This window comes from Falco cherrug, chromosome 2, assembly GCF_023634085.1.
Source record: "Falco cherrug isolate bFalChe1 chromosome 2, bFalChe1.pri, whole genome shotgun sequence".
Taxonomy (NCBI): Eukaryota; Metazoa; Chordata; class Aves; order Falconiformes; family Falconidae; genus Falco; species Falco cherrug.
In genome coordinates, this window is record NC_073698.1 from 16,308,750 (window position 1) to 16,335,340 (window position 26,591).

Sequence of the window (26,591 nt, forward strand, 5' to 3'; positions counted from 1 at the left end):
TAGGATTTAAACTTTTTTCCTTTGCTTTTTAACTTGGAGTTAAGTAAAAGTTTATATACATGTATATGAAAAAATATATATGTATAATTTTATTTTTATATATGCACACATGACTGTATTTATACACACACATATATCAGCAAGATGCATTTGATCAGAGGATTGTTCCATTTTGGATTAAATGGAGGAGAAGCAACTGCTTGGTACTAAATGCAGGTAAAGAAATTAGCCAGAAAACTTTTAGAGACTAGAAAAAAATCCCACAACTTCGATGTGATATATTATACACTATTGTATGGCAAATTTCTCAGTTATTCAGTACTGTAACAGGTGCTCTGCACTGAGGAATGTTCATAAAGTCCTTGGCAGTTTTCAAGGACTACCCAGATAATTTGGTTTTCCTGGAGTGTTCGGTCTCCATGAGTTTTCTCCAAGCAAAAGGCCTTAGCATGGCCTTTTTAAATTCCTAGCATTTATTTATAGACAACTTTTTGCCTTTTATGCTGCACCCACATAATCATATAGCTTACACAGGTTTTACAGAGAGCAAATAACAATATTGTGTGTCAAGTCCTCGCTTTGATAAGCTAATGAAATGCCAGGATGCTGCTTTGGTCAAACCAGTTGCAGAATGTCTACTTGTATGTCACTGAGGGCCAGTGTCACTGGATATCAGACACTGTAATTTAGAGTGTCATAATGCAGTGGAAAAACCAGGAGGTGTCAATGAGTGTTACAATTCACTTAGCAGATGCCTCGCAAACATAATAGGTGGGTTACCAATTTGCCAACTTTTAGCCACTGTTGATTATTCAGTAGGGTCCCACATAAATATACAACATTGTATTTTGGAGTCTGACAACAAATTGTTGTCTTTAAACACATGCCAGGAGCAAGAGAATTCCCTCAGCACATATACAAATAATTATAAACATTTTATTCTTTTTTTAAATGCAAACATTTGCATGTCCATCTGCGCTCTGCTTTATGCAAGGAGTACTCTTTGGTCTCTGTTTTTCAGTAAGCACTGTTATGGAGGGCAAAGAACAGCAGTTAAGTATTTGATGAACGTTGCACAGCTTGTTAAAATGCTTGTCAGACAAAAGAACTTACAAACTCAGATAAAAAGCACTTGATGCTGGCCAGAGCTCAGTGCAATCAGCTAGTGATACTAAAATGCAAGGACTACTTTTCATTTGCTTCTTGAATTACCTTTATGTAAAAGGACTTTTTAAGGGATATTTCCATTTTGATGATTAAAATTTCTGACCTAGCCTGCATTGTTCAATCCTGAAGATTTCAGGTATGCAGTAGCTGCATTTCTCAGTAAAACTAATTTGCTTACCTTTCTTGTGAGGATCTTAATTTGGACCCAAGTGTCTTCATTTTAATTGAAAAAAACAATTAGTCTTCTTCATGGAAGCCTACATGGGTTATCTTCATATAATAATCAGTTGTGTAATTGGTGTTCAGATACAATTTAACTGGGAAAACTGCAGCATTTTGCCTATGAGGGGTTATTTGAACACTGAACCTGCAGCTTCCTATAAAGCAATCGATTCCTTGAGGGCACACAAATCCTTGCCTGACCTTTTGGAATAAATTAGCAATGGAATCCAAGGGTTGGTATTTTGATATAAAGGTTGCAATGAATGCCATCTGTCAGGTATCAGAACAGTTTAATGAAGGCCTCTTTTACATCAGGTGCTCTCTGAGTTCAGGAGGATGCTCTGGGGGCTGTACTGCAGCCCAGTCTGTATATGCCAGTAAAACTGGACAATTTTCCTTCCTGTGACTTAATGATAAAATCTATCTGGAAGCTGCAAAATACTGCAGTCTCCAATCTTTTCACCATGTATGAAAGATTTCCCTCTGATGGCTTGCCGAATGGTATTAGAAGCAGCTGCATCTGGTGGCCTGATGGAGGTGCAGCTGCGGCAGCTCCATGTGCCCACATCCAGCCAGCAGCAGGGCCAAGCATGTGTTCCATAGAAGACACTCATGTGCAGGTGGGACACACACGCATGTGCAGGTGGGTCTCAGAGGACCCCCTGATCCCACAGTCTCTCAGGCAGTTAGTCTGGAGCCTCTGGTTCCTCCAGTCTCTTCAGTCTCTGGCACCATGGACACACGGGTCTCCAGGCCCTGGTCCCCCCCTCACATAACCCTGCACACAGGACAGAGCCCCTCACCCGGGAAAATGGCTACAAATGGGGTTTAGTGAGAGGCCAGGACAGACTGCGTTGGTCACACCCAGGGCATGGCCAGGCAGGTGCACTGACCAGCCCCCGCTTGCACATCACCGACCCTTTTTGCCCCTTTCTCCTGTTGTGTTCCATCTCTCCCCTCCCCAAAACACCTTCATCCTCCCTTTCCACATCCTCCCTGGAACATCCCATGATAAGTCCTGTGCAATCTTGAAACACCCTGCCCCTGCCCTCCCACAGTGGCCCCCATACTGCTGGCAGTGACCACCTGTCAGTCTGTGGGGTGATGGGGACCCTCCCCTGCTGGCTCATGATGGCTGTCCTCTGGCCCATGGGCTGAGGCTCCCCAGGGCAGCCCAGGGTTGAGTGGGCTGGGGGCTCCACTGGTCTGATGAGGTGACTGGGGGTCCCTCCTGTGCCGGTGTTCCCCTCTGCTCCTTCTTGTTGGAGCACGATTTTAGTCATGTAAACCAACAATTTGTGTCTGTGTTATCAATGAACAAGACATTTACTATGCTTTGGGGGGGGGAATCCTCTTGTAGGGACATTAGGTCCTTCTCCCCACACCACCTAAGATACATGGCTCTGTATGGTCCTTTAAGTATCATACCTCTGATACTGTTGGGTAAGCATGGGGCTAGAAGCTCAAAATCCTGCCTGCCTTGGCAGGCAGAAGGGCATGGTCACCAAGGACTGGAGAGTCTTCCTTGAGCCACAGCACTCAGTGGATGTCTAAGACTTTGTAAGGCTTTTCTCTGTCTCTTTTTTCCACACAGATTGTCAAAACAAACTAATGCCTCCCCCTTGGTCTACACAAAGTCTAGTAATACGATGGAGTCTCAGCACTTGGAGAAATTAAAAATCTGGAAATTAAAAAACTGGACCTGGCTGAGCAACCTGCTATATCAGACCCTGATTTGAGTAGAGGGCTGGACAAGACCATCTCCAGAGGTCCCTTCTCACCTCAGCCAGTCTGTGACTCTTCAATGCATGATAGTTTGTAGTTGTTTGGGTTTTTTTGGGGGGGTGGGGCGGGAATCCTCTTTCTTTGTGTGCTAGGTGTAAGTGGAAATACCGTATTACCAAACCAAAAGGATTTGTTTATTCTTTGCTTGGTAACAGGCTATGGTTATGGCAGTGGGTAGAAAGATCCGAAAGAATTTTATTGATACAAAATGTGGTTGTCTGGACCACCTTCACCTTGGAGAGGGTAAACAGATTTCAGAGCGCGATTATCTCAGTGCACCTGCTACTTGAGATGATACTCTCCAAACTCAAACACAGAACAAAAAGGGTAAGATGTCTGCTCTTATTACTTATCTAATAAAATGCAATTAATAAAGGTTACGGGTTTTTTCTTATGTCATCACCCTTTATATCAAAATATTTGAAAGGTATGCAGTTCTTTTTATCCTGTTCTCTTCATACTAGTTCTGAAACTGATATTCTTCCAACTGAAGCAAAATCCTTTGTCAGCTTGAAATTGGAGCATCTAATACAGTAACTGTTATTACATAACTAGGTCCATTTTTATTAAGGCATGTCTGTGCTACAGCAACTTTCTTTTCTAAAACAATTCAGTTTTGAAATATCATTTTCTCTACCGATAAAAGAATTTCAGTCCAAATCTTACGTCAAATCAGTTTTAGAAGATAGTCTAAAACCTAGAATACTTCCTTCCTACTATTCATGGCAGAATATTTGCTAGTTTGGAAATCCCATTTCTTGAAGAAGTCTTTGAAAAGAAATGAAAAATTGAATTTGCACTTTAAACACAAGGCAGTTTTTCAAGGCCTATCAATGAATGGCCAAATAAATTATGAATGTTATGTATTTCAGCATATTTGACCAAGACTACCAATAAACAAAGTTAAAGTTCCTTGAATGAGGAACCAGAATACTAATTGCTGCATTTTCATTAGCTGCTGCATTGGAGTCCCTAGGAGAATAAGTAAAAATTGGACATCTGTTGAATTTGCATTACAGCAGTGTGACTGGGCAATGCACTCCAGAGAAGACAAAGGGAAATTTAAAATGAATTTGCAAGGAAGTATTTTTAGAGTTGTTGCAGATCTTAAAATCAGCTAGAAAAAGGTTCTGCGATCTTCAAAAATGGGAAGAAGAATGTTTAAAAATACATTATTTATAGAAAAAGGTGAGTTCCTGAACGACCTCAGGAGTCATATACTTTTTCAGCTGAAGAGACACAGAGCTACTTTTCATGTTACAGATTTAAAAAAGCTTTCAGTCATGTTAGCACAAAGACAAACTGATAATGTTAGCTAGCCAGCTGTTATATAGGTACATAGCAGTGCCAGATGGGAGGGGCTTTATGCTATCCTTGAACACTTAACAATTGCTAAGCTGCTCTCTACAGTGTATTCAATGCGTTTCCGAAAGGCAAAAGATGTCTCCTCCACCCATTAAATACGTCCTTGCTCACTGTAAAGAAGAGAACTGCTTCCTTTGTTAGGAGGTGTCTCTTCTGCCTCTGTATTTTTTTAGGGGAAAAAAAAAAGAAAAAGAAAAAAGAAATATGAATTCTTTCTCTGAGTAACAAGGACCAAACCCAAGGGGACAAATATGCTCATTTGAACAGCTGACTGTTAGGCACCGTACAGAACAAGGTGCTCATGCATGAGGACAGGCTGCAAAGCCGGGTCCCTGGACTGCACACTATCTATTTTTCCCTTATCAGACAGGGATGTCTAGTGAGTGAAGAATTAATTTGGCATAAATTTCATGTCCTTATTCAGTCCAAGATCCAGTGAAGGCCTAAGGCAGCTTTAGCTTAACACAAAAACCTTAAATTGAAAGTTAGTTATCACAGCTATGAAACTTATGTTCCAGATGGAACACAGTAAAATTTGCTTCTGCCAAAGCTGGGGGAAATGCCTGAACTCACAAAGGTAGATTAAATTTCCCCATCCTGAGAGGTGCTTTAGGTTCCTCCAGCTGCCCTGTGCACAGTAATAGGATGCTTAACTCTGCCCTGGTTCAGGTGAGATGCAGAGCTTCAGCAGGAGCTTGCCTTACCAGTAAGGAGCAGCTTCAGTGAGGACGTCTCTGCTGGAGTCAAGCCAAGACCGTGGGGGCTGAGACCAGCCCAAAGTCTGGGGGAGTGCCCTAATCTGGCTACCAGAAATGCTGGGCTGCTGCCACACTGCTGCTACTTCACAAGGAAGCCGTCAGCTCTTCCAGGTCGGGGGTTCAAACCGAATATCCCAAAACTGCACTTTGGTACTTCCCTGATGCTCGTGGGAATGACTGCTGAAACTCACAAGGACACCTAGCATGGATGGTGCCGGGCTATGGAAGTGTCTTCCAGCAAATCACAGGTTTTAGTTCATCTGAATTCTGAATAATCACTCAGAGTATCTTCTTTCAAAAGCAGTATTTATTTTTTCATCAAGATAAGACACATTACATACTGCATAAAGTAAACAATACTGCTAGGAAAGCTGCATTTAACTGAAATAACAAAAACAAATATATATATATATATATATATATATATAGATTGCACTTGAGAAAGTAGGCTCTATCCCAGAAGAATACAGTAAATAAAAAGTTAGAGAGTGGTTTGAAATTAGGAATCTTTCTGAATTTCCTTTGAAAATATATTTATTTTGAGGGGTTCCAATTCCACCAATAACAATGAACCAGATTAGTTCTTTTAACAGCTTTGCTTTTTAAGTTAAAACAGTATGTAAACAACATAACAATTATTACATAGACAAAAGAAAAAATAAAGGTATGGGAAAACATCTCTGCAATTTCTGCTAATAAATGAAAAGTTTTGCTTGTATTTGTTTTCACCAAGGTCATTGTGGGTTGGGGCTCAAGGTTTTGGGAGTTCTTCTTGGTTCACATGTACATTGTCATCCCCACACCACAAATAAAGCCCATCCTTGACTATCCTGCACTGGTCAGCAGCATGCTGTCCGTATGGCAGACAGCAGCATGAAGCTGTGAATGGTTCCATTCATTACTAGGTGTCCCAGGAGTAATACTTTAAATTTTCTGATAAGTTTAGCCTATATTTACAAAAGTAAACCCAATATTAAGCAAGAGGATAATCCCTATTATACCAATGTCTTTTTACTTTACAGCTGATTTTTTCTGCTGGACCCTGACATCCACTGCTGCCTGTATCTAATTCAGTTAGCTAAAGCATTAACAGTTCAGTCTTTAAAATGAGTATTCGTACCACCTACCTTTATGTATCTCGCTTAGATGTCCAAATTAATTTCTGATCTTTCTACACAGTCAGAAGAAAGAAAAGCTCCCACACTGGGTGATTTCAACCTGGGGGCTAAGGTACACTTTGGAAGAGCCTCTTTCTCTCAATTGCCTGCAGCAATAACTCAGGCTCCCTGAAAAGGCTGGATCCCCCAAATTAGGAGGCGTAAATACCCCTCCCAACACATGGCTGTTGGGATGGAGAGTAGGCAAGCAGGCAGAGGTGCGTGGGAGACGACAGGTGCTGTGGGTGCCTGGTGCATATTTTCACTTTAGGGGTGGGAATTAAAAGGACCACTCAAAGCACAAAGCCGTATGAAACTGGTGTTTCCTACAACCAATGCTAACTATGAGGCCAAAGGGCTTAGGCATGATTCAGATATAATTCAGTTAGGAGTATACATTCAAGTGCACTGTCTCAAAACTAATCAGTACTGCCAAGGTTTCACATGCAAATTTCTTCCAAAATTAGCTAAAAATTATAGAAGGGCTGGGTCAATCTTGTTATTAAGACAGAGAAAGAATGAAATCTTCTTTAAACAGTCCTGAACTACAAAATTAATCCGGCAATCTTTGGTTCCAGTGCTGTTCTTTTAATGTGAATCGCTTTGAAAAATGATGAATCACTTCCCAGGTCAGCATTCAGGAGCTTTTTTAAACAGACATCTGGGAGTCAGAGAGGAAAAATTAATATAAATAATAAAACCCCCACACTTCTTGAATCTTAAAGGTTATAATACAGGAAAGAAAGTAACACAACATTTCTAAAGGAAGTTTCAGTAAAGTTTTGCTAAAATTACAAAGGAGCACTTATAAAATACTTGAGCTGATAAAAAGGGTAAGTCAGAACATTAGGGCGCTTTTGTAACAAAATCATAGATTGCTAAAGCATACTGGCTTGAAGTGTCTCAATTTTATATTGTAGCACATGCCTGTTTCCACTAATTGTAACACTGCTGTCAAACTACTTCACTCTTCCAGAGACAGAAACACAAGAGGCAACATAAGATGATGAAGCCTATGCCTGCTATTAAATATAAAACCTCAGCCATTAAATGTGCTGCCCCATTCCCTCTGTTACATTCATGATCAAAAATCCAATTCTTTGCCAGATTTAAATCTGCCTGTATTTTACGCTTTTGGAGCAGCATTTAAAAACCTTTAAAGCTAGTTTGGAGGTTTTTTTTTTCCCTTTTCCAGATAGAGCACTTTCATAATATTTTAAAAGGCATATGAAGCTATGCTGTAGCTTTTAAAGTGCTTATTTTATTATGAGGTGTTGTTTAATAATATTCTTCTGGAAGTTAATAAATGATGCACATTTTCCATGACAAACAGACATTGCTTAATGAGTTAATATGCCTCAGCAAAATGCAATGAAAAAGAAATTCACTGTCAACAGTTTAACCATCGCAATACACAGAGCTGAAATGAGACAACTAACCTCAGATAACTAAGATTAATGCATACATGACAAAGTTATAATAATCCATATTTAAAACAAACAAACAAACAAACCCCAAACCAAACAACGATAATTAAATCTCAAGCACAGTTTTGTTTCCCAGTAACAAAACTGCAAAACAAATCAATATTTTCAACAAACAAGTGCCCTATCTCCATTGCCTGTGTGGGGAAACATGGAATTCCTCGAACTGCAGCAAGAAGGATACAGGGGAGGGTTGTCTCTCCCTTTTAGTGTAGAGGGGGCTCCTCCCAGGCAATTGTGGGCAGCTCTGGGTAAGGGGCCAAGTATCCAGTCCAGGTAGGTAGAGACCAGAATCAGCTCCAGCCCACAGGAATTTACGAGGGGACCTGGCAGGAGCCCCTCTTGCAGAAACGCCTGGGTGATGGCTCCTGTGGAGTCACCATGGCAAAAGTACCAGCCTCAGCACTCCACTACTGCCAGCAGTGTTCCGGCTTAGGCAAAGCATCTATTAATTTCAGCACATGATTTGTTCCAGTACAAACAGTGAGATTTGGATTTACTGATGTCTTATTTCATGTTGCGATGGATTTTCCTCATCATATCTCACTCTGTTGGGCCAGAATGCTGGAAAGTTCCCTCTCAAAGCGGGGCAAACCATTTTACACTCATATGAGCTCAAATTCTCTCTTCATTTATACCCACAAACCCTTACTGACCATCAGGAGAGCTAAGCAGGTAGAAATGGCAGCAGAATTTGAGAGTTGAGACTGGTGAGTAAGAAACAGAAACACAACACTATTTCACTGCCAGCTACCGCAACTGGTGTTTAATTTCAGTGGCATTGTGTGTCTAAGGACTGTAAGTGAGCTTTGAAAATCGCAGCCCTCAGAATCTAGCTACAGATAACCATAATCCTATATTCTTGGATGCTGATATATAAATCTATGATATACTTGTTTAGCTGCCATGGCACTAATCAGCATAGCTATGTTGAAACACAGCAATCATTTTTGCTAATTGCAAAGGCAGGCTAGTAGCAAAGTTCAAATGATTAGCGAGTAAAGGTCCTCAGAGCAATCCTGCTTAAAAGTAGAAGTCCAGTAAGCTGCAATTAGTGTGTCTTGTTTTTTTTCATTTTTAAATCTATTTTTTATCGGGGTGGTCTTGAACTGCAGATACAATCACAACGCTCATGGTGATCCAGCTGTATATCTACTAAAGCCATGTTGTTCCTGGTTCTGCCTTTTCTTCTGGGATGCCCAGCCTCGGGGACAAATTTCAGCACCTGGGAGGATCAAGAGAAACGTTTCTGATTAGAAAACACTGTTTGAGTTTTGAGGATGAGAGTGTTGGGGCCCTGAAGGCACAAACCAGCTCTTAATGGCCCTGACCAGCATTAATTTGGACACATTTTTGGTTTACTTCCAGCTTTTTCTTACCACTCTGTGACATCCTGCTGTACTGTTTATCCTGGAGCTTTGACAGATTGGATTATTTCCTACATCAGGTATCTTTATATCGTGCAGTTCCCTAACCATGTCCAGAGTTGCTCCTTCGCATATGAATTATCAAGCATGTTTCCTTTGGCTCGTCTTTGCAGTCTCATACATATCTGAATTGCTCTGCGCCTTCTCTCATCTGTATAGTATTTCTGCTCTAAAGAACAAGGAACATTTTTTTATGCAATTTGAAATTTCTGAAGCACATATCATTAGCATTGGTCCAAAAATGAAATGCCTGTGGGAAGCTGAAGATGAATGAAGCTTGTGCAAAATATGTGCCAGATTGCATCGAATTGCTCTGTAATCTGACTTCTGTTGGCTTATCTTAAAAATCTCTGCCTCAATTTAAATAATTTCTTAAGAATTTGCTGTGAATAATGTGAAACAACCAACCAACCAAAATACTTCCTAGGGAAGTACACATCATGTAAGAGCATTCTAAAAAACATTTATCTAGGCAAGATAGCCCTGATAACTTAAAAAAGAGGGTTGTAGGTTATAAAGAAGATGGAAAAGAGACAACGAACACAAGCTGCAACTAAATAAATCCTGTATGGTTATATAGAAGAGAATACTGAGAGTGTTTAAATGCTGGAGCAGGTTGCCCAGACAGGTTTCAAAAGCCTTGAAGACAGGACACAGCTCTAAGCAACCTCATCTAACTTCAAAATTCCTCCTGCTTTGAATGGGAAATTGGGCTAGATGCCCCCCAGAGCTGCCTTCCAACCCGTATTCTTATATGAATCTCATTCCCTGAAAATGGTCTTGTGGATATGTGGAAAACAGCTATAATGTTGCATCGTATCTAATCTGCGATAGTGTAAATATGTAAATCATGGACTGGAAAAAGCTGAGGAGCCTGGTGGTTTGCAGGGGCATGCTTTGCCAGCCCAGTGGTGTAGACTGAGTTGCTGTGTAAGAGCTCATAACCCCACTCCACATAGTGGTGCAGGTTAAGGGGAGGAACTCCTCTTTTCTTTCATTAATTTGCTGTTGATGGGCCTGCAGTAGTTTAACAAAAGAGCTATTACTTTCCAGCTTCTGCCCTGAAGCTCAAATACTAGTTTGGGTTAGGTTCAACAAATGAGTTAAGACTAAGAACACTTTAATTCTTCTACAGCATTTTTCTTCCCAAATCTCACAGCACATTGCACAGGAAGATATGCCTCATTGTCAGACTTGTATAGATGGAGAATCTGAAACTGATTTGCTCAAGGCTTTGCAGCACATTAGTAGAAAAAATGCCAGTGGCTTTATATGGTCCTTTCCCTTTTGAAATCACTTATTGACTGATGGGGAGCAGGACACGGAGAAAGCAAGGCTGCGGCTCCACAGCTGGTGGCAGACAGGTGGGGTGGCTCTGCTCTGTGTGGTCTCAAGCACTTGAGTCCAGAAAACAGGTACTGCTAAGGTACTAGAGCTAACATATTCCACCTCTTGGCCAGTTGTTGGGACTCACTCTAGCTTGCCAAGTAACTGCTAATCAGCTAGATTTGTCTTGCTTGTTCAAAAGATGGAGAGAAATCTGTCCTGTCTAAGACCAGCCAAAACCACTCAAGTGGGATGTAAACATCTTCAGCCTCTCAACCACAGAAACACCCACACTTCTGCCCTGAATAGCAGGCTCCCTAACTAAAAGATCATACTGTTGTTCAATTAATAATCCTCTTTTTTTTTTTTTTTACAAAGTACTTCCTGTACTTCCATGTTGTAACACCATACAAGAATTGAGATGGTCTCAGGAAGGAGAGGGAATAAGGGGCTGCATACCAGATCAACAAAATATTAGCAATTTTAACAGAATTAGAAAGTCCCCAAAAGTAAGTGTGAATGACTCACCAAAGGTTAACCATGGATGCTGTACAAGGCAGGTGGGGAAGGGCAGGCAGCTGAGCAGCCTTCAGGATGAGACCATTTATTCTCTCCCATTAATGCCTGGACATTATGAAGGCCATGGGATGTAACAAAAGTGATAAACACTGAACACAGTCTCTTATTTTGTCCTCCCTTTTGTGTTAAAATTTGTTTAACCTATGTAATACTGAGAGGAAGGACTGTGCCTAAGAAAGGTACAGACATGCTGCTTTAATGTGTTGGGAAGATATAATTACTTTTCCCTGTCAGAAATGCAGAGACATGCAATTTATTTTTTTTTTAGAGCAAGAAAATGATAATGGATTTCAATTGATTTCAAACATTGACCGCCTCAATATTGATGAACCCTAGGACAATTCATTGTACTACACTGTCATCCAAAACACAGAGGAACTGAACCCAGTCAGGTTGCTGCAGTTATTATAGAGCTGAAAATAGACCACATCTTCAAAGGAAACATACTTTTAAAATCAAGTACAGCTGCTGACACTTGAAGCCATAACAAAATTCTTTATTTAATGAAGCCTTTCATCAAAATATGACAAATTCAGATGATTGGCACTTTGCAAGATCATGGGTAGGTACCTTTGCTTTCTTCATTAGAAAGCAAATGAAGGTATGCAATGGGATGACAGCAAAGATGTGGGCTGGATACAAGCTGGTAGACCTCCCAAGAGCTTGGGGATTTTCCGTGTGTTTTACACTAAGAAACATGAGCACAGTATATGGCTTTGCTGATAAGACTGGAAAAATGAATTGGCAGACACTTCCCCAGACAGGACAGGAAAGAAAGCAGTGTTTGAACACAGCTGAAATTATAGAATCATAGAATCGGTTGGAAAAGACCTTTAAGATCACCGAGTCTAACTCTCAACCCAGCACCGACAAGCCCACCAATAAACCCTGTCTCTACACACCACATCTACACATCTTTTAAATACCTCCAGGGACGGTGACTCCACCACCTCCCTGGGCAGCCTGTTCCAGTGCTTGACAACCCTTTTGGTGAAGAAATTTTTCCTAATATCCAGTCTAAACCCCTGGTGCAACTTGAGTCCATTTCCTCTTGTCCTATTGCTTGTTATCTGAGAAAAGGGCCTGACCCCCACCTGCCTACAACCTCTTTTCAGGTAGTTGTAGAGAGCAATAAGGCCCCCCTGAGCCGCCTCCTCTCCAGGCTAAACAACCCCAGTTCCCTCAGCTGCTCCTCACAGGACTTGTGCCCCAGCCCCTTCCCCAGCCCCGCTGCCCTTCCCTGGACACGCTCCAGCCCCTCGACGTCCCTCCTGCAGCGAGGGGCCCAACACTGAACCCAGGGTTCGAGGTGCGGCCTCACCAGTGCCCGGTACAGGGGGCGGTCACTGCCCTGGCCCTGCTGGCCACACTGTTTCTGACACCAGCCAGGACGCTGCTGGCCCCTTGGCCACCTGGGCACACTGGGGGCTCATGCCCAGCCGGCTGTCAGCCAGCACCCCCAGGCCCTTTCCCACCGGGCAGTTCCCAGCCCCCTGCCCCAGCCTGTAGTGCTGCCTGGGGCTGGTGTGACCCACGGGCAGGGCCCGGCACTGAGCCTGGTTGAACCTCACACCACTGGCCTCGGCCCATCGGCCCAGCCCGCCCAGATCCCTCTGCAGGGCTGCTTTAATAGCCGATCACAGAACTGATATTTAAAGCTTTCTATATTCATCTAATATTTTTAGTTTCAGCTAAATACAAGGGAATTGAAAAGAATGAAGAAGTAAGGCCATTTCTAGTGATCAAGTAGTTGAAAGAAAACCCTTTATTCTCAAAATAGCTGCTCTTTATTCATTTACATGATCTGGTCCTTAAAGGTGAGAAAGTACTGAACTAACAAAAAGCGTTCGAAAAATTATGTTCAGGACACTTTACTGCTTTTTTTTTGATGGGATCAGTAGCTGTAAGAAAATATGGATGAGTCAGGTCTGAAATACTCAATAGGTTTGTTTTGTGTGGGCAAAAAAGAATAACCTTGCCATTTCAAATTAAAGAACCAATGTCTGTCATTACTAATAAAAATGTGGGCCTTATCTGTTCAGATCATTGGCTCACAAAGAGTATATAACTACATCCGTATCTCCTTCATCAAACATTGAGTGAATTATGGTCATAGAAATATTAAAGCAATTAAAAAAAATCAAGACAGAGGACTTGGTTTCTGAGCTGGAATTGGTGTTTATAGGTAACACAAAAAGGGGTATCAGGACTTTGCAGCATTTCTTGTGCAGACAGCTCCATAGGAGCACACCAATACACTAGATGGCATTTTACTTTGTAGATATGCCTGGGCATCTGAGAGGTTTCAAGCTGAGGTGACTGTGGCCACTGCATAGTTTTCCTTGGGGGCAGAGGTGAAAGAAACATAAAGAAAATGCTTACACGCATTTCCCTGCCAGGAATCTTGCTTATTGACCGTGCACTGAATTTGGATGACTGTTTCTAAAGGACTCTTTAAATGAGAGAGCAAAGCCACCACAAAAACTGGTATCTGGAAGCTGAAGCCAGAAAAATTCAAACTGGAATTAGGGCACATTTGTTTTAAGCCAGGCTGACTCATGGGCTGGACAGCCTTCCAAGGAACTGTGGAGTTTCCAGCCTGTTTGAGGACATCAGAAAATGGCTGTCTTTCCAGAAGCTATGTGGTACAAGTTTGGGTTTGCTTTGGAAGCAGCTGGGTGCTCTCCAGTGGCCTATGGCACACAGGTCAGAGCTAACAGCCCAATGGCCCCTCTAATCCCAGCAGATCTGTAAGAGCACTTCATGATCAGGGGCTGAGGAAAGCAGAGTGGTGATGACTGCTGGGGAAAGGACCCAGCCGGAGATAACGTGTCCACCCTGACCCATACTTGGCATTTCTACAGTAGAAGCAGCAACAAAGAGGTGACTCCAGAGAACGATTCACCCCAAACACCCACCTCTGGTGGGACTAACTCTGATAAATAGGTAAGGAGCCCAAAGGATGGACTCACAGCTTTAGATGTGTAGAGCAAGTGAACCACTCCCTCCAGCATTTGCTGATGGTCCTAGCCATGTATCATTTACCTTTGAAGCCAGGCAACATTTAGTCATGTCAGTTCACGATGGCTGATTCCTGTTTTAATACCAAGCAGAGCAGTAGGAAATGCACTCAACACTTCTTAATAGTAATAGTAATAATAGTAATAGTATTAGTAATAGTAATAGTAATAATAATAATAATAATCTTAAAAGGCATATCTAGTTGCTCATGGCTATTTTTTACTTATTATATTTTATTTTATTTATTAGGAAGAACAGTAATGTTCTTTGTTAAATTCTTGACCAACAGTTTAAACACCAATAGAAGTCTGAAGCCTCACTCAAAAACTGGCTCTTTTTTGTTCTGATTAGCTTAAGAAGACCACAGATAATGACATGACTATGGCTTATCAAGTATCTGGTTAGCTTCATATTCCAGTGGCAGAGGATGGAGAGCAACTCTGGATGCTATTTTATATAGTGAAATTTGTACTTTGCAGAATTTATTTTAAAATCCTGCTATGCAGCATTATCTAATCTCCTTCTGCTCATCTAAAAATACCATCATTCTAGCATGCAAACCAAATTATATTTGTCTGAGATTCATGAAAGAGGAAGCATAAAAAGTGCAAAACATTCAACACAGATCCAAGCTGTGATACAGATGAAAAATCTTACTCTGCAATTTTTGAAAGTTATTTAATCCAAAGGTCACACACAGTTTAGCTGGGCCCTGAGTATAAGAAACCAAGCATTATGGGAATTTGGTACGTAATTTAGCACAAGGACCTTTATTCTAGTAGGAACATAGCCTAAAATAACAACACAGATCCAAAGCTCTATTCTTTCTTACCAAAGATAATTATAGGATACCAGGAACAAGTAAAAGGAGTTCATTTGCTGATCAGTGGTAGCATTTAAACTAAGGGATTATTAAATGTAGATGGGATTATTGATTCTATTTTTTTTTTCATTTGTATGAATAAGAAACACCTAGTTTTAACACAGCAAACATGGGAAAAAATTTAACTGGCTTAAATTCAGGTATCTGAAACAGTTGCTAAAGCTATGATGTTTTTGACATATGTGACATCAACAAGACCCTCACTTGGTGATCTTGTCATGCATTATTGGCTCCAGCTATTGCTTTTTCACTGACCAGATACAAGTGTTCCCCTTCCCAAATTGCTTCTCTGCTCAGACATGTATCACAGGATGTCTCACTTTCTTAACTTCCAGATGTCATTCCAAGAACTTTCATTTTCATCTAGTAAAAAATTAACCTTTTTCTCTCACTGCAGTTCTGTGCCCTCTCTGCACATCCTGTGACCTAGCAGTCATTTCTGACTCATTCTGTTTCCTTGTATTTGTATCCCAAATAAATCCCATTGCTGCTTCTTGTATAATATTTCTATGCATTAACTCTTTTGTCAGGTTAATTCTGTGCCTTTATTACCGTAACAACCTTTTACCTCCTTTATGCATGTACTATCAACTCCAGGACAATCAACCGTCAGACCATATTCCTTGCACACTGGTCTGATGATGACAGCTCTTTTTAATCCCTTAGCAAATTTCCTTTGTTATATCAGCAGCATTTGTACAATTTTTGTCCAGTTGTCTTATGTTTCCCTGTGTAAAGACATGGTGACAATTACCTACTCTTTCAAGTGCCTCCTTAAGTTTTGCTTCTAATTTCTCTGAAAAAATAAGCAAGAAAAAATAATAAAAAAGCCCTCACAACAACAAATTGTATTAGTTACATTTCTCAACTCCATTTCAACACCTCTGTTTTGTAAAGTGCCATGTCACCTCTTTATTTTCTCCCCTGTTCTTTTCTCCCTAATAATATTCCCTACTGTCTTGTTTTCCCTTTACAATGTTGGGTCCAGTTAAAGCTGTTTCTGTGCCCCAGTAATTTGTATGAAGACTTAGTATTGTGTAGGTGGTTTGAGGTGCCTGCTGCCTCTCTCAGGGCAGCAAGAGATTATGAAGTAGCCACATTAGCACTAATCTAAACCTTGTTGTTGAAAATTAATTGCATGTATGTCCTGTGAAGGCACCAGACAATCTCCAGTCTATATGAAACTTGAATGGAGGTATAATGCTTCAAAAAGGGGGTGGGAGTTGGCGAAAAGAATCATCATATACACAGTGAAAAATGCATCAGACTTTACAGGAGAGACAAGTAAGTGGGTAAAAGATACAATCAGCTTTCACCACTTGGCTTTTTTTCTTTACATGCCTTTTAGCTGTGTTGCTCAGCACTGTGTAGAGGTTTATACACTCTGACAAATTCTGGTTGCTACCTTAAGAGCATTTATTCCTCATGGAAACTCATTTCACATCTCATCAGTTACAGCAATGAGACGGGGAAACCGATTTCTTGTTTCTCTGAGGCATGTGCATGCTGGGCAGATCACACAGCCACAGCCCAAGCTGAACTGGGTCCTGGCCTGAGATCCCCCACAACTCCTCTGGGCTGGGTGATCTCCAGATTTAAAGCCCCCACTCCTTAAAGTGCAGCTCCAGACATTTCCAAAGAAATGCACTGCAATGGAAAACATGCTTTCATTTCAGCTGCCCTATAGCAAGTCAGCAGCAGATGTGAGCATTTGATTAAGGTGTGCTGCACCCATTTCCACATACTGCTTTTTCTTTCCCTTGCACAGAGCCTTGTGACATAACTCAGTATCACTTATGGTAGACTGTGCCTGAGAGATGTTTTGAGACACTGCCAGCTCTTAGACTAGTTTGCAGGGTTTGTGACACTATGTGTGGTAAGTCATGAGTATTTGTCCATGAGCTCTGGTTTCCAGCAAACCCAGAAGCCATGGAAAACCACAGAGCATCACAAGACTCCTGCAAAAAAAAAAAACAAAAAAACCACAAAACAACCCACCCATAAAACTATCTGTTTACTCAAGTCATGAACCCGTTTACTTCTGGAAACTGCTGAGTATTTTGGTAAAGTTATGGCAGATTTCCAGGTTATAAAAAAGACCCGAGATCTCATTATTAGCATTTCCCAGAAATGCTAATAAAGAAAAATATACCCCTTACTGTGGCATTCTTATTTTCTCATTTTCCCTGCTGTTATATTACTTCTTAAAATTGGACATGATAGGAAAGAGCTGTACAGTGTGCCCAGGGAACTGGAGCAGCACTCATAGCTTGGGGAAATTAAAGGCTACACGTGATATCTATTAGCCCTGCGATACTCGGAGGGAGCACTCAGTGATGGGTACAGTGTGAGGCTTTGAATAGGAACTAAAGGGGAACTAAAAAATGTTAAGAGCATAAGGAGACGATAACCTTGAAGCTTCTCTGGACTAGAAGACTCTCTCTCAACAAACACTGGGCATTAGTGTCCCCACAGCTGCCGTCACAGAGCTACTCCGGCACTGCAAGGCACTGACTACAAAGCAAAAAGGGAACCTGTCGCTCCTGGAAAATTTGCCCACCTTTCTCACCCAGAAATACTGGGTAGCTCAGAAATGCCAGACAACTTTTAAGTGATTTCAAATCGCATTTTTACTGTTGAAAACAACCATATCTACGTGCAGGACAAATTGTTCTGGCGGGTCCGGGAGCTCAGCAGATGAACCTCCATGACAGCGGTCAGCAAAATCAGCCCAGCAAGAGAAGCAGTCTGGGGTCTGCAGGATTCAGTTTCAGCTGCTACAAATACCTTCTTTGCTCCACTACCTTATACTTCCATCTGGTGCCTTTTGCAAGTAAATCAAAGTAATTGAGACTTGTGTTTGAATCTGGCCTACATTCTTCTGCAGCAGAAGGCAGAGTTTTTTAACTATACTGACAGCACTGCAGATTTCATAAAGTGTGAAGCCCTCTCCTTAGTTATGCAAATAAAGCTTTTTTGTTTAAGGTTAGTGGGTTTCAAATTGGCTTCAAAAAAAGTAAACCAGCTCCACGGTTGTAAAACTGTCATGTTGAGAGGTGTGTCCTCAGTGCCTTTACTGCCAGGCATTTAAATAATATTAGAGATAAGTGTCGAAGGGGAATAAAGAATAAAACTGATTAGCTGTGCGTGGCTAATAATAATAAGAATGTGGAAAATATTTTGGAGTAAAATTAATGGACATATCTTTATTATGTCATACATAAATTTATCTGCATGACTTCCACTCATGTTAATGGGAGCCACTTGGTTAAATTTCTGCTCCGTGAGCTGCTAATTCGTCCCTAAGGGATTAAGTTTAAATTTAGACTTACAAAAGCCATTTAATGTTAAAGCTGAAACACTGTCTTGAATTCATATGGTTTTCAGAGAACAAAGGAGTAGTGAAATAAATTAGCAGTGATGTATTAGTGTGAATATTGAATTTCCTAAATTTCGTGATTAAATCGGGGCAGTCATAAGTCGTGAGTGACATCCTGGTTCTGGCCATTACCTGCTTAGCGTAGTATTCTGGTGTCCCAGCACCAGATGCTCCCAAACATCTCATAAAAGTAAGTGCTTGATAACATGTTTATATTCAGCAATTTTTTTTCTAGCTACTGTCAGTATTTGGCTTAAGCTCTGAAGCAGATGTGACCCAGCATTCTTCAGTTTATATGTTACTTTGTGGTCTCCCAGAATCCTTCTGAATTATGCACCACTCATATTTAAGGGTTTAAATTCTATACAGATTTGCTGTGCAAAAAAAAAAAAAAAATCCTTTTTGTAATTTTAAATTAGTTCACTTTCAATCTCTCTCTTGTTCTTTTCTTAAATAAAAGGTTATTTAGGAAGACCAAATTTTCCTGTAGGTACTATTCACTATTTTCTGTCTTTCACTGTGTCCTCTCTTATTCCCAGTTTTTTTTCCTAAATGAAATTATCCAAAACTTTTGAGCAACTTTCCTTAGAAATGCTTTTTGTATCTTCTCCTGTATCACTCTTGATGTATGTTTTCTGCTTCTATATATATTTTCTATCCCTGCCTGTATCCTTCTAAGCACCAACAGTCAAAACCAGTATAAGTACCCTGCCAATTTATTCAGGCCATAATATTTGCTGTTATTACCTGTTCACCTCTATTCCTGCAGAAGACTGTCACTTACCTTTTTCCTATCACCACTGCATTAAACAACTGTTTTCCTGTAGCTCTTCACAGTGATTCAATATGCAACCTTTAGTCCAACTTCCACCACTCATTTCTCCCTCCTCTCCTCACACACCCAGTGCTTTATGAATAAATAGTTGAGACTACTCATCCCAATTGACTGCTGCTTTTCTAAAATGCATTTGTAAGTAGTTACGTAGGCCTCCCGAAATCCCTCACAGCCCTCTCTGCTGTTAAAAGTATGTTATCTCCTGTGCTAGCTGTCATTTTTGCGACTTCTCTGTTCACCTCCCTTCAGATTGATCATACATGAAATAACACTTAATCCGTGTGCTGGGGGCACCCACAGATAGCCACTTCCTATGCAGAAAATTGCTCATCTCTTCCACCTCTTTGCTTTTTATCTCTTAACCAGCTTCTAATCCATGCCTGATCTTGTCTGGTTGACTGTTTGCTCTCTGAAGGAGGTGTCAGGTCTTTTAGCATTCTTGTACGATGCTGTGGTGCTGTATAAATATTTATTCATACATGAGGCATTCTGAGTTCATTTTATCAGCTCATAGTCATCTAAGTGTTTTATACCTATTAATTTTTTTCCAATTAACTTTTCTACCACTGAGATAAAGCTTTCCGCTCTGTAATTACCAGGGTCATCCCCTGCATCTTGTTTAAAATTAGATAAAATATTAACTATTATCTAGTCCTAGCTGATGTGGAGTATGCTGTACTTGGTGAGAAAAAATCTCTTACCTTGGATAAGAGTAACCACACTGTTCACAGCCAGGCAAAGGTCTGACCTTCAACGGCCTTCTGCTATTGCAGCCCTAGCCAAGTTAATGCCTTTATGGCATGAGTCCACATCACATCCACATTTAAAGTCCATAAAGTTAATTTTCACTTGAGACTTAAGCCAAGTGGTAAACCAGGCTCTTATGATCCTGATATGTGTCAGGTACTAAGTCAGCACGGCACACAGCTACCTACTTTCAGACAATTGAAAGCAAGTAATGCCAAGTAACCTTCCTAGATATGTTCACTTTAGTGAACGATTTCCATGTGTGGTTCTGAAAATACTGATTTGGAGGAAAGAATATAAAATGCTCTTTCCTTGGTTTTTTCCTTCTTTAAATGTGTTCTGAATGGATTAAAAATAAATATAATGGATTTTGTTCTTATGCAAAAATTTTGCCTTCCTAAACAAGTGCCGAGTGGGAAAAAAGCTAAGGCCAAAAGACTCAGCTGCTTCCTACAGGTAATAAATCTAGAAGGGGAGAGACTTTACAAGTGACTTAATTGTCATTTTCAAGAATGGTCATAAGTTTAAAAGATATAGCACAAAAGAAGAGGAAGTACAGTCAGATATCTCAAGGAACACATGTCTCTGTGTTACTAAAAAAACGTATTTCCAGTGGTGTATACTTTCATGTTATATCAGTCCTTCACTGGGCAAAATTCAGTTCAATCTAAGCCTCATTCTTGCAACAATGTTCTCTAGGATGCTGTGGTAGCATCCACATAGACAGAAAATAACAAGCAAAACTTATCTCCAAGTTCTTCTAAATTAATTTACCCACAAATACCTGTTAACACCCCTTTCTAACACACATATAACCTCCTTCCACTCTGCTCATTCACCACTTCTAAATGCAAATAATTGGGCAATGCTGTGGCATTAAAGTGTTAATATTAAATTTATTTAAAATCAGGTCTTCCTGCAGGATGACTGCATGGGTGTGTGTCTCTCCATGGCTTACTGCAGTGCAAGCTATGAAGGCTTCTCCTTGAACCAAGCTGGTACCTAGCATAGACAGCAAAAGCAATGCCATTATCTAAGTCTAGGCTCCACTCTAAGGCTACCCGAACCTGTCTGGAAGCCTAAGCAGATCCTTCACCTCAAGAAGAGTCGTGGCAACAGCAGGCATTCACTTAAAACACTCTGGTCTCTCTCAAATGATAGTATCTTTGCCTATGACATTTCACTGCGGTCAATGATTTTTGCCCATTGATTTTTGCCCTGCAGATGGAACATGATAATATAACATGATATTGATAATATCACATGATAAAGCATAATGATAATGATATAGCATGATCCATATAACATGATAATCAACATAAGCAGCACACATGGCTGTGAGAAAAGCCGTCAGAATCCACGTAAGGAATAAATACCCAAAACAGTACCAAAGAAAAGAAAGAGTGAAAATACCTCATGATATTTTTTCACTGTTTTTCCTGACATGCATGTGCAGGATTTCCAGTTTGAAGTCCCACAGCCACAGTTTCCTCCACAGCGCTGGACAAGGAGGCAGCGGGGGAAGAAAACTACATTTGTCAGCTTCAGTTCCTCCCTTAAATTGACAGAGTAGTTTCTTGGAGTGCAGCTGTAACGTTTCACATCATCATTCAACCTGTCCAGGTCAACTGCAATGCAAAAGAAGTTTCATTAGTAAGGTCTGAGTGGGGCATTTCTCTGGTTTATACTACTCCCCAGGCAGTCAATAACACGAAGTGATGTGATACTGGTTGGAAAATATGTGAAGCATAGAAGTGATTTCTGAACAGATAAACGTAAACCTGCCAATTTTCAATCATTACCGGTGGCCATCCTGGCTCTCATCCTGCTCCCACTGACTCCCACTGTAGAGCTCACACTGACTATAAACATGAAAGGAAAGCTTGCCGTAAAATATTGGCCTGAAAGCTGAAGACTGGTTACTTTATTTGCTTTGTCACTGATATGTTGGACCCTTGGGTAAGAGATTCCACCTCTGCTGCTCTCTTTCTTCCTCTGCTTATACCTGGCTTAGATGATGAGCTCTTTTTTGTTATTATGGGCATAACTCCTTTTGCCTAACTGCAGGCATACAAAAGGCAAACCCTTTAAACAAGGCTCTTCCTGCGGGTCAGTCGAGAAACATCTTTGGAGAGTGAATCATCCCTTCCTCACAAGGGCATTTCAAGGCAGGTGGCATGACTTGCTTTCTCAAGCTGCCTGTCTGTATTGCTTATGGATAGAGTCTAGAAAACTCTATTTTAGATAGATAAATCAATCTAAGCAATATTAATTTCAGCTGGTAAATGCTACTATAATAGGCATACAAATAAATACAATTTAAACTAAGAAGATCGATTGAATGCCAGTAGTTGGTTGATGTTTAAATGCCTGGTATCTCTGTGAGGTATAACATGTAAGCATGTAGTAAAGCCAACCATAAAAATAACTTACAGACTATCAACTGTGAGTTTAAGTGCTGTTTCTAGATTTATCTTGTTAAAAGCTAAAAAAACCCCAAAACAACCCTTCCATAAATGCATTTTCCACAATTGTAATACAGATAAAAGTAGCAAATTTGATGAGTTTTATTTTGATAGAAGTTTTCTGATTTCTTTTCCCCTCCTTTTCTGCTTTCTTCTTTTCCTTAGGATTCTGTCCACCAGCTATGTGTTTAAAAGCTCAATAATTCATTCAGGACTGGAGGACATGTGAACTTGTGTTGAGTTCCCACCCCAACAGTATTTGCTAACAGAAACATCAATAGGAAAACAGAAACGGCTCAGATGAGAACTGAGATAACAGCGTAGTGTTTATGAACATAATCAGATTTTCATGGGCGTGTTGGATAGCTCAAACATCTCTGGTCCTGAGTGTTCCTATGCTTGTACTTTATTATAAACATGTGAAAATCTCCAACAGAGACACTTCATACCTTCTGTGACTCAGTCCTTGTCAACATGACAAAGTAGATTGTGGAAAAAGCTGTGATTTGTAAATATCATGCACCTTCACATTCTGGCCTGGAGATATTCACAAAGCAGATATGCAAGAGGCAAGGGTACATAAATGTCACCAGTGCTATTATAGAAAATCATAGCAGCTTCACTTTTCTGGCAAGGTGTTATCTCAGTCAATGGGAATTTAGCAGATAAATTGTGATTTTATAGCAATTGTGATACATCTCACCATGAAGACTCAGTGGTTCTCTCCAGAGAGCTAGCATGTCTCCACAAGAGGTATAGATCATCCTCCTGATAGAAGCACAAAATCAATGGGACTGCTGGTATATATATTCATGCACTGGGAGGAAAATACACTCTGGATGTCCACAGACAGGACTTAGAAGTCCAGAGAGTATCGATTTCTTTGTTTTAACAGATGATATTTTCTTCCCTGCTGTCATCCTCCAAAGCCACCCCTTCTCATTGCAGGCTCTCAGACTAATTCTTCTCACAGGGAAGTGTTTCCCACTCCTCTGAATGTTCTCATCAGGACCTTTTCCATCAGCTATCCTTACCATAGAGCAAAGAACTTTCTGGCTACTATTTATTTCAGCTGGTTGATGCAAAGTAAAAATTAACCAAAAGAAGAAGGCAGAAAATATTCTGTCTTCATGATTAATGAGATTTCTTGAGGGGAAAGCCTGGATCATCCACACTCTGGCACTGCGACAAACCAGGGGAATGTATACTGATATAAGCAGGCTCCTATCAGGACAGGCTGGATGCGGAATAGGATGGCATTTGCTGATGGTGCATCTCTAGACAGAGTTAGAAGAAAATGCTCAAAAGCTTAATTCAGCCTTAATTCCGCTGAGGCAGCACAGGAAATGAGGCTTCCAGTAACAAACTGGTCATTAAAGAGGGCCTGGATCCAGGTCACATGAACTGACATCTGCGTCCAGGAGAAGATGTCTGGGGGACTGAACAAAATTTGCTCTATCACAGATGAAATTTCCCCTCAGGCTCAACAGTCCTCCTTCCTGCATTGAGCTGATACCTATTATCACTGCTTCCTTATCAACACAGGAATGAGTCTTTGTAACAAGACTGGCAGAGAGGGAAAGCACCAGTATTTAAAGGACCAGAGTGGGGGGGCTTTCCTGCAGAGAGCGTATTATATCCATCAGAGTTACACATATTAGCTTCAGTACTTAAGCTGCTCAATTTAAATGGCAAGGGGTGACCTGGATGAGGGCTTTCACTGGAGGGAAGGCTTTGCTCACTAGCCTTCAAAAGCCTAGTTTTAATGACTTTCAGAAGTATTTGCAGGGTCTTTTAGGCTGTAGCTGAGTCAGTACTGTCAAGAGCTGTTGACTTGCTTGAAGCATAGGAAGGAATAACCAGATTTTAGAATATATTTTTTTTTCTGTGCACTACGAAGGAATCAGCTGTTTTCAGGGAGGGCTCAAAACTTTCTTTGGATGCATTCTTCAAGAATTCTAAAATTAACCAGTAGCAAAATACATTTTATTTAGTGTATTTTCCTATGATGAACTACATTTGAAAAACCTATGGGAAACTTCCCAATAGAAAATTGCATGAATAGTCCTTTGTGTCATACTCAAGGCATTCTGATCCTCACATTAGCAGTTTTTGGGACCCCAAATCCCAGACTTAACAACAAAGATGTGAATTCTTTTCACTTCTCCACATCTCAAGTATCAGAGTCCAGGTTGAAATGGACAAATACAGTAGCAGAAAAGCCTTACTTTAGTGATGTTGAAATCATGAAAATAACTATCTTCAAGCAGATAAGGAAAGACTAAATAAAGGGTTTAAGAGATACACAAGTCATCCCCCATGAAAGTTCATTTGGAGGTAAACACCAACACTCTTCCTGCTCTACAGAAGTCCCGTGCTTGGTGGGATAAGGTGAGTATGCAATGTCTTCTGTGAACAGCATATACTGTACTCTGGTAGCATCACACGAACACCCAAGGACAGTTCCCATTGCCTAATTAGCTTTTGACCATGGTTTGCAGCCCCCTAACAAAAGAACACATTTTGCTCTGAACAGCTCGCTCTGCTGAAACCTTCGATATGTATTTTTCCCTGTCTTGGGATTGTTTTACTGTCTGGAGCCAGTCCATTTCCTCATCCATATAACAATGAGATTTTACAGTACAGTCAGTTTCATGCATCACTTCACTGCTGTGACTAAAATGAGACCGAGCCTTGGTGTGATTGGTGTGAAATCCTGCTGCTTTACTTATCAAGGACTGAAACCACTGGAGTCCTTAATTTAAAACGAGAACTAAAAGGTTCTGTGGGCTGGATGCAAATAACTTCGAAGTATTATTACAGAATGTCTGCATCAGAGATTCAATTTAAAGGCAAGGCAGACATAAAAAGATGCACTTGAGCTGTTAGCTGGATACTTGGGGTACAGTGTTTGCCCCTCCTCCCTCTCAAATCCTATGCTTAAATCCATCCTCATTTTACATAGCACTATGGCATGTGCTTACCTTGAAACATTGATCTTAATCTGAGGTAAGCACTGAAATCAGGGACTGCAGCTAATACTGTGTTTTATTCAGAAGGGACCGCCTTAAAGATTGGAGAGAAAACCTTTTGCTGCTGGTCACTGATGAATTTTAAAAAGACAGGTGGTCTGTTAGGGTTTCTTTAACACTTTTATCTGTTCCAAATTCATACATGTGCCTAACATTGTCATATCTGAATATTTTACAACTTTTTTCATGCTTCTGTTACAGACAGGTGGCAGCCACCTTGCCATGGAATTCCTATACCGCATGTCAAGACCTACAAGGGAGGCAAGATGGATTCAGGCAGGTGCAGGTCAGTCAGCCTAACCTCAGCCCATGGTAAAATTAAGAGGTAAATCCTCCTGGAAGCAAAGTCCAGGCACATGAGAGACAAGAGGGTGACTGGGAACAGCCAGAATAGATTCACCAAGGACAAATCACGATGGACCAACCTGAGAGTCTGCTGTGATGAGACAACTTGTCTTGTTAAATGAGATGAAAGCAGCAGACACATCTGCTGATGTTTGAGAGTGATCCATAGCATCCTTGCAGCCAAGCTGCTGATATATAATGGGATAGGACTTCAAATTTGATAGGTAACTGGGAGGTCGAAGAGGCTTGAGCAAAACGGTTGGCAACTCCAAGTACAACTGGTGGCTGGTTACTAGCTGTGTTCCCCAGGGAGTAACACTGGAGTCAGTACTGCTAAAAGGTCTTCACTAGTGATCTGAACAATGGAATAATGTGAACACTCAGCAAGTTTGCCAGTGACATCACATTGGGGAAATCTGTCCACATGCTGCAGGGCTGCGTTTCAGAATGACTTCAGCAGGTTGGGGAAATGTGCTGGCAAGAACCTCATAAGGTTCACTCATGATAAATGAAAATTCCTGTGTCTGACATGGAATAACTCTATGCATCAGTCCAGACTAGGGACAAACTGTGGCACACATCTGGCATACTGTGTCCAGTTTTGAGCCCCCTCC

General features: G+C 40.8%; 1 protein-coding gene across 3 annotated transcripts in view; it reads right to left on the reverse strand.

Annotated features, from left to right (window-relative positions):
• Window positions 1-5,638: 5,638 nt before the first annotated feature.
• The window catches only part of PDGFD (platelet derived growth factor D), a 148,196-nt gene continuing 127,243 nt past the window's right edge, over window positions 5,639-26,591 (reverse strand). For 2 of the 3 annotated variants that reach the window (XM_055703196.1, XM_055703197.1), the window contains 2 exons: window positions 21,549-21,763; window positions 5,639-9,163 (listed from right to left, as the gene is read on the reverse strand). In XM_055703196.1, the coding sequence (XP_055559171.1) occupies window positions 9,029-9,163; window positions 21,549-21,763 (350 nt within the window). In that variant the 3' untranslated portion in view covers window positions 5,639-9,028. The remainder of the gene's footprint in view (window positions 9,164-21,548; window positions 21,764-26,591) is intronic. The other variant, XM_055703195.1, reaches the window with a different exon arrangement.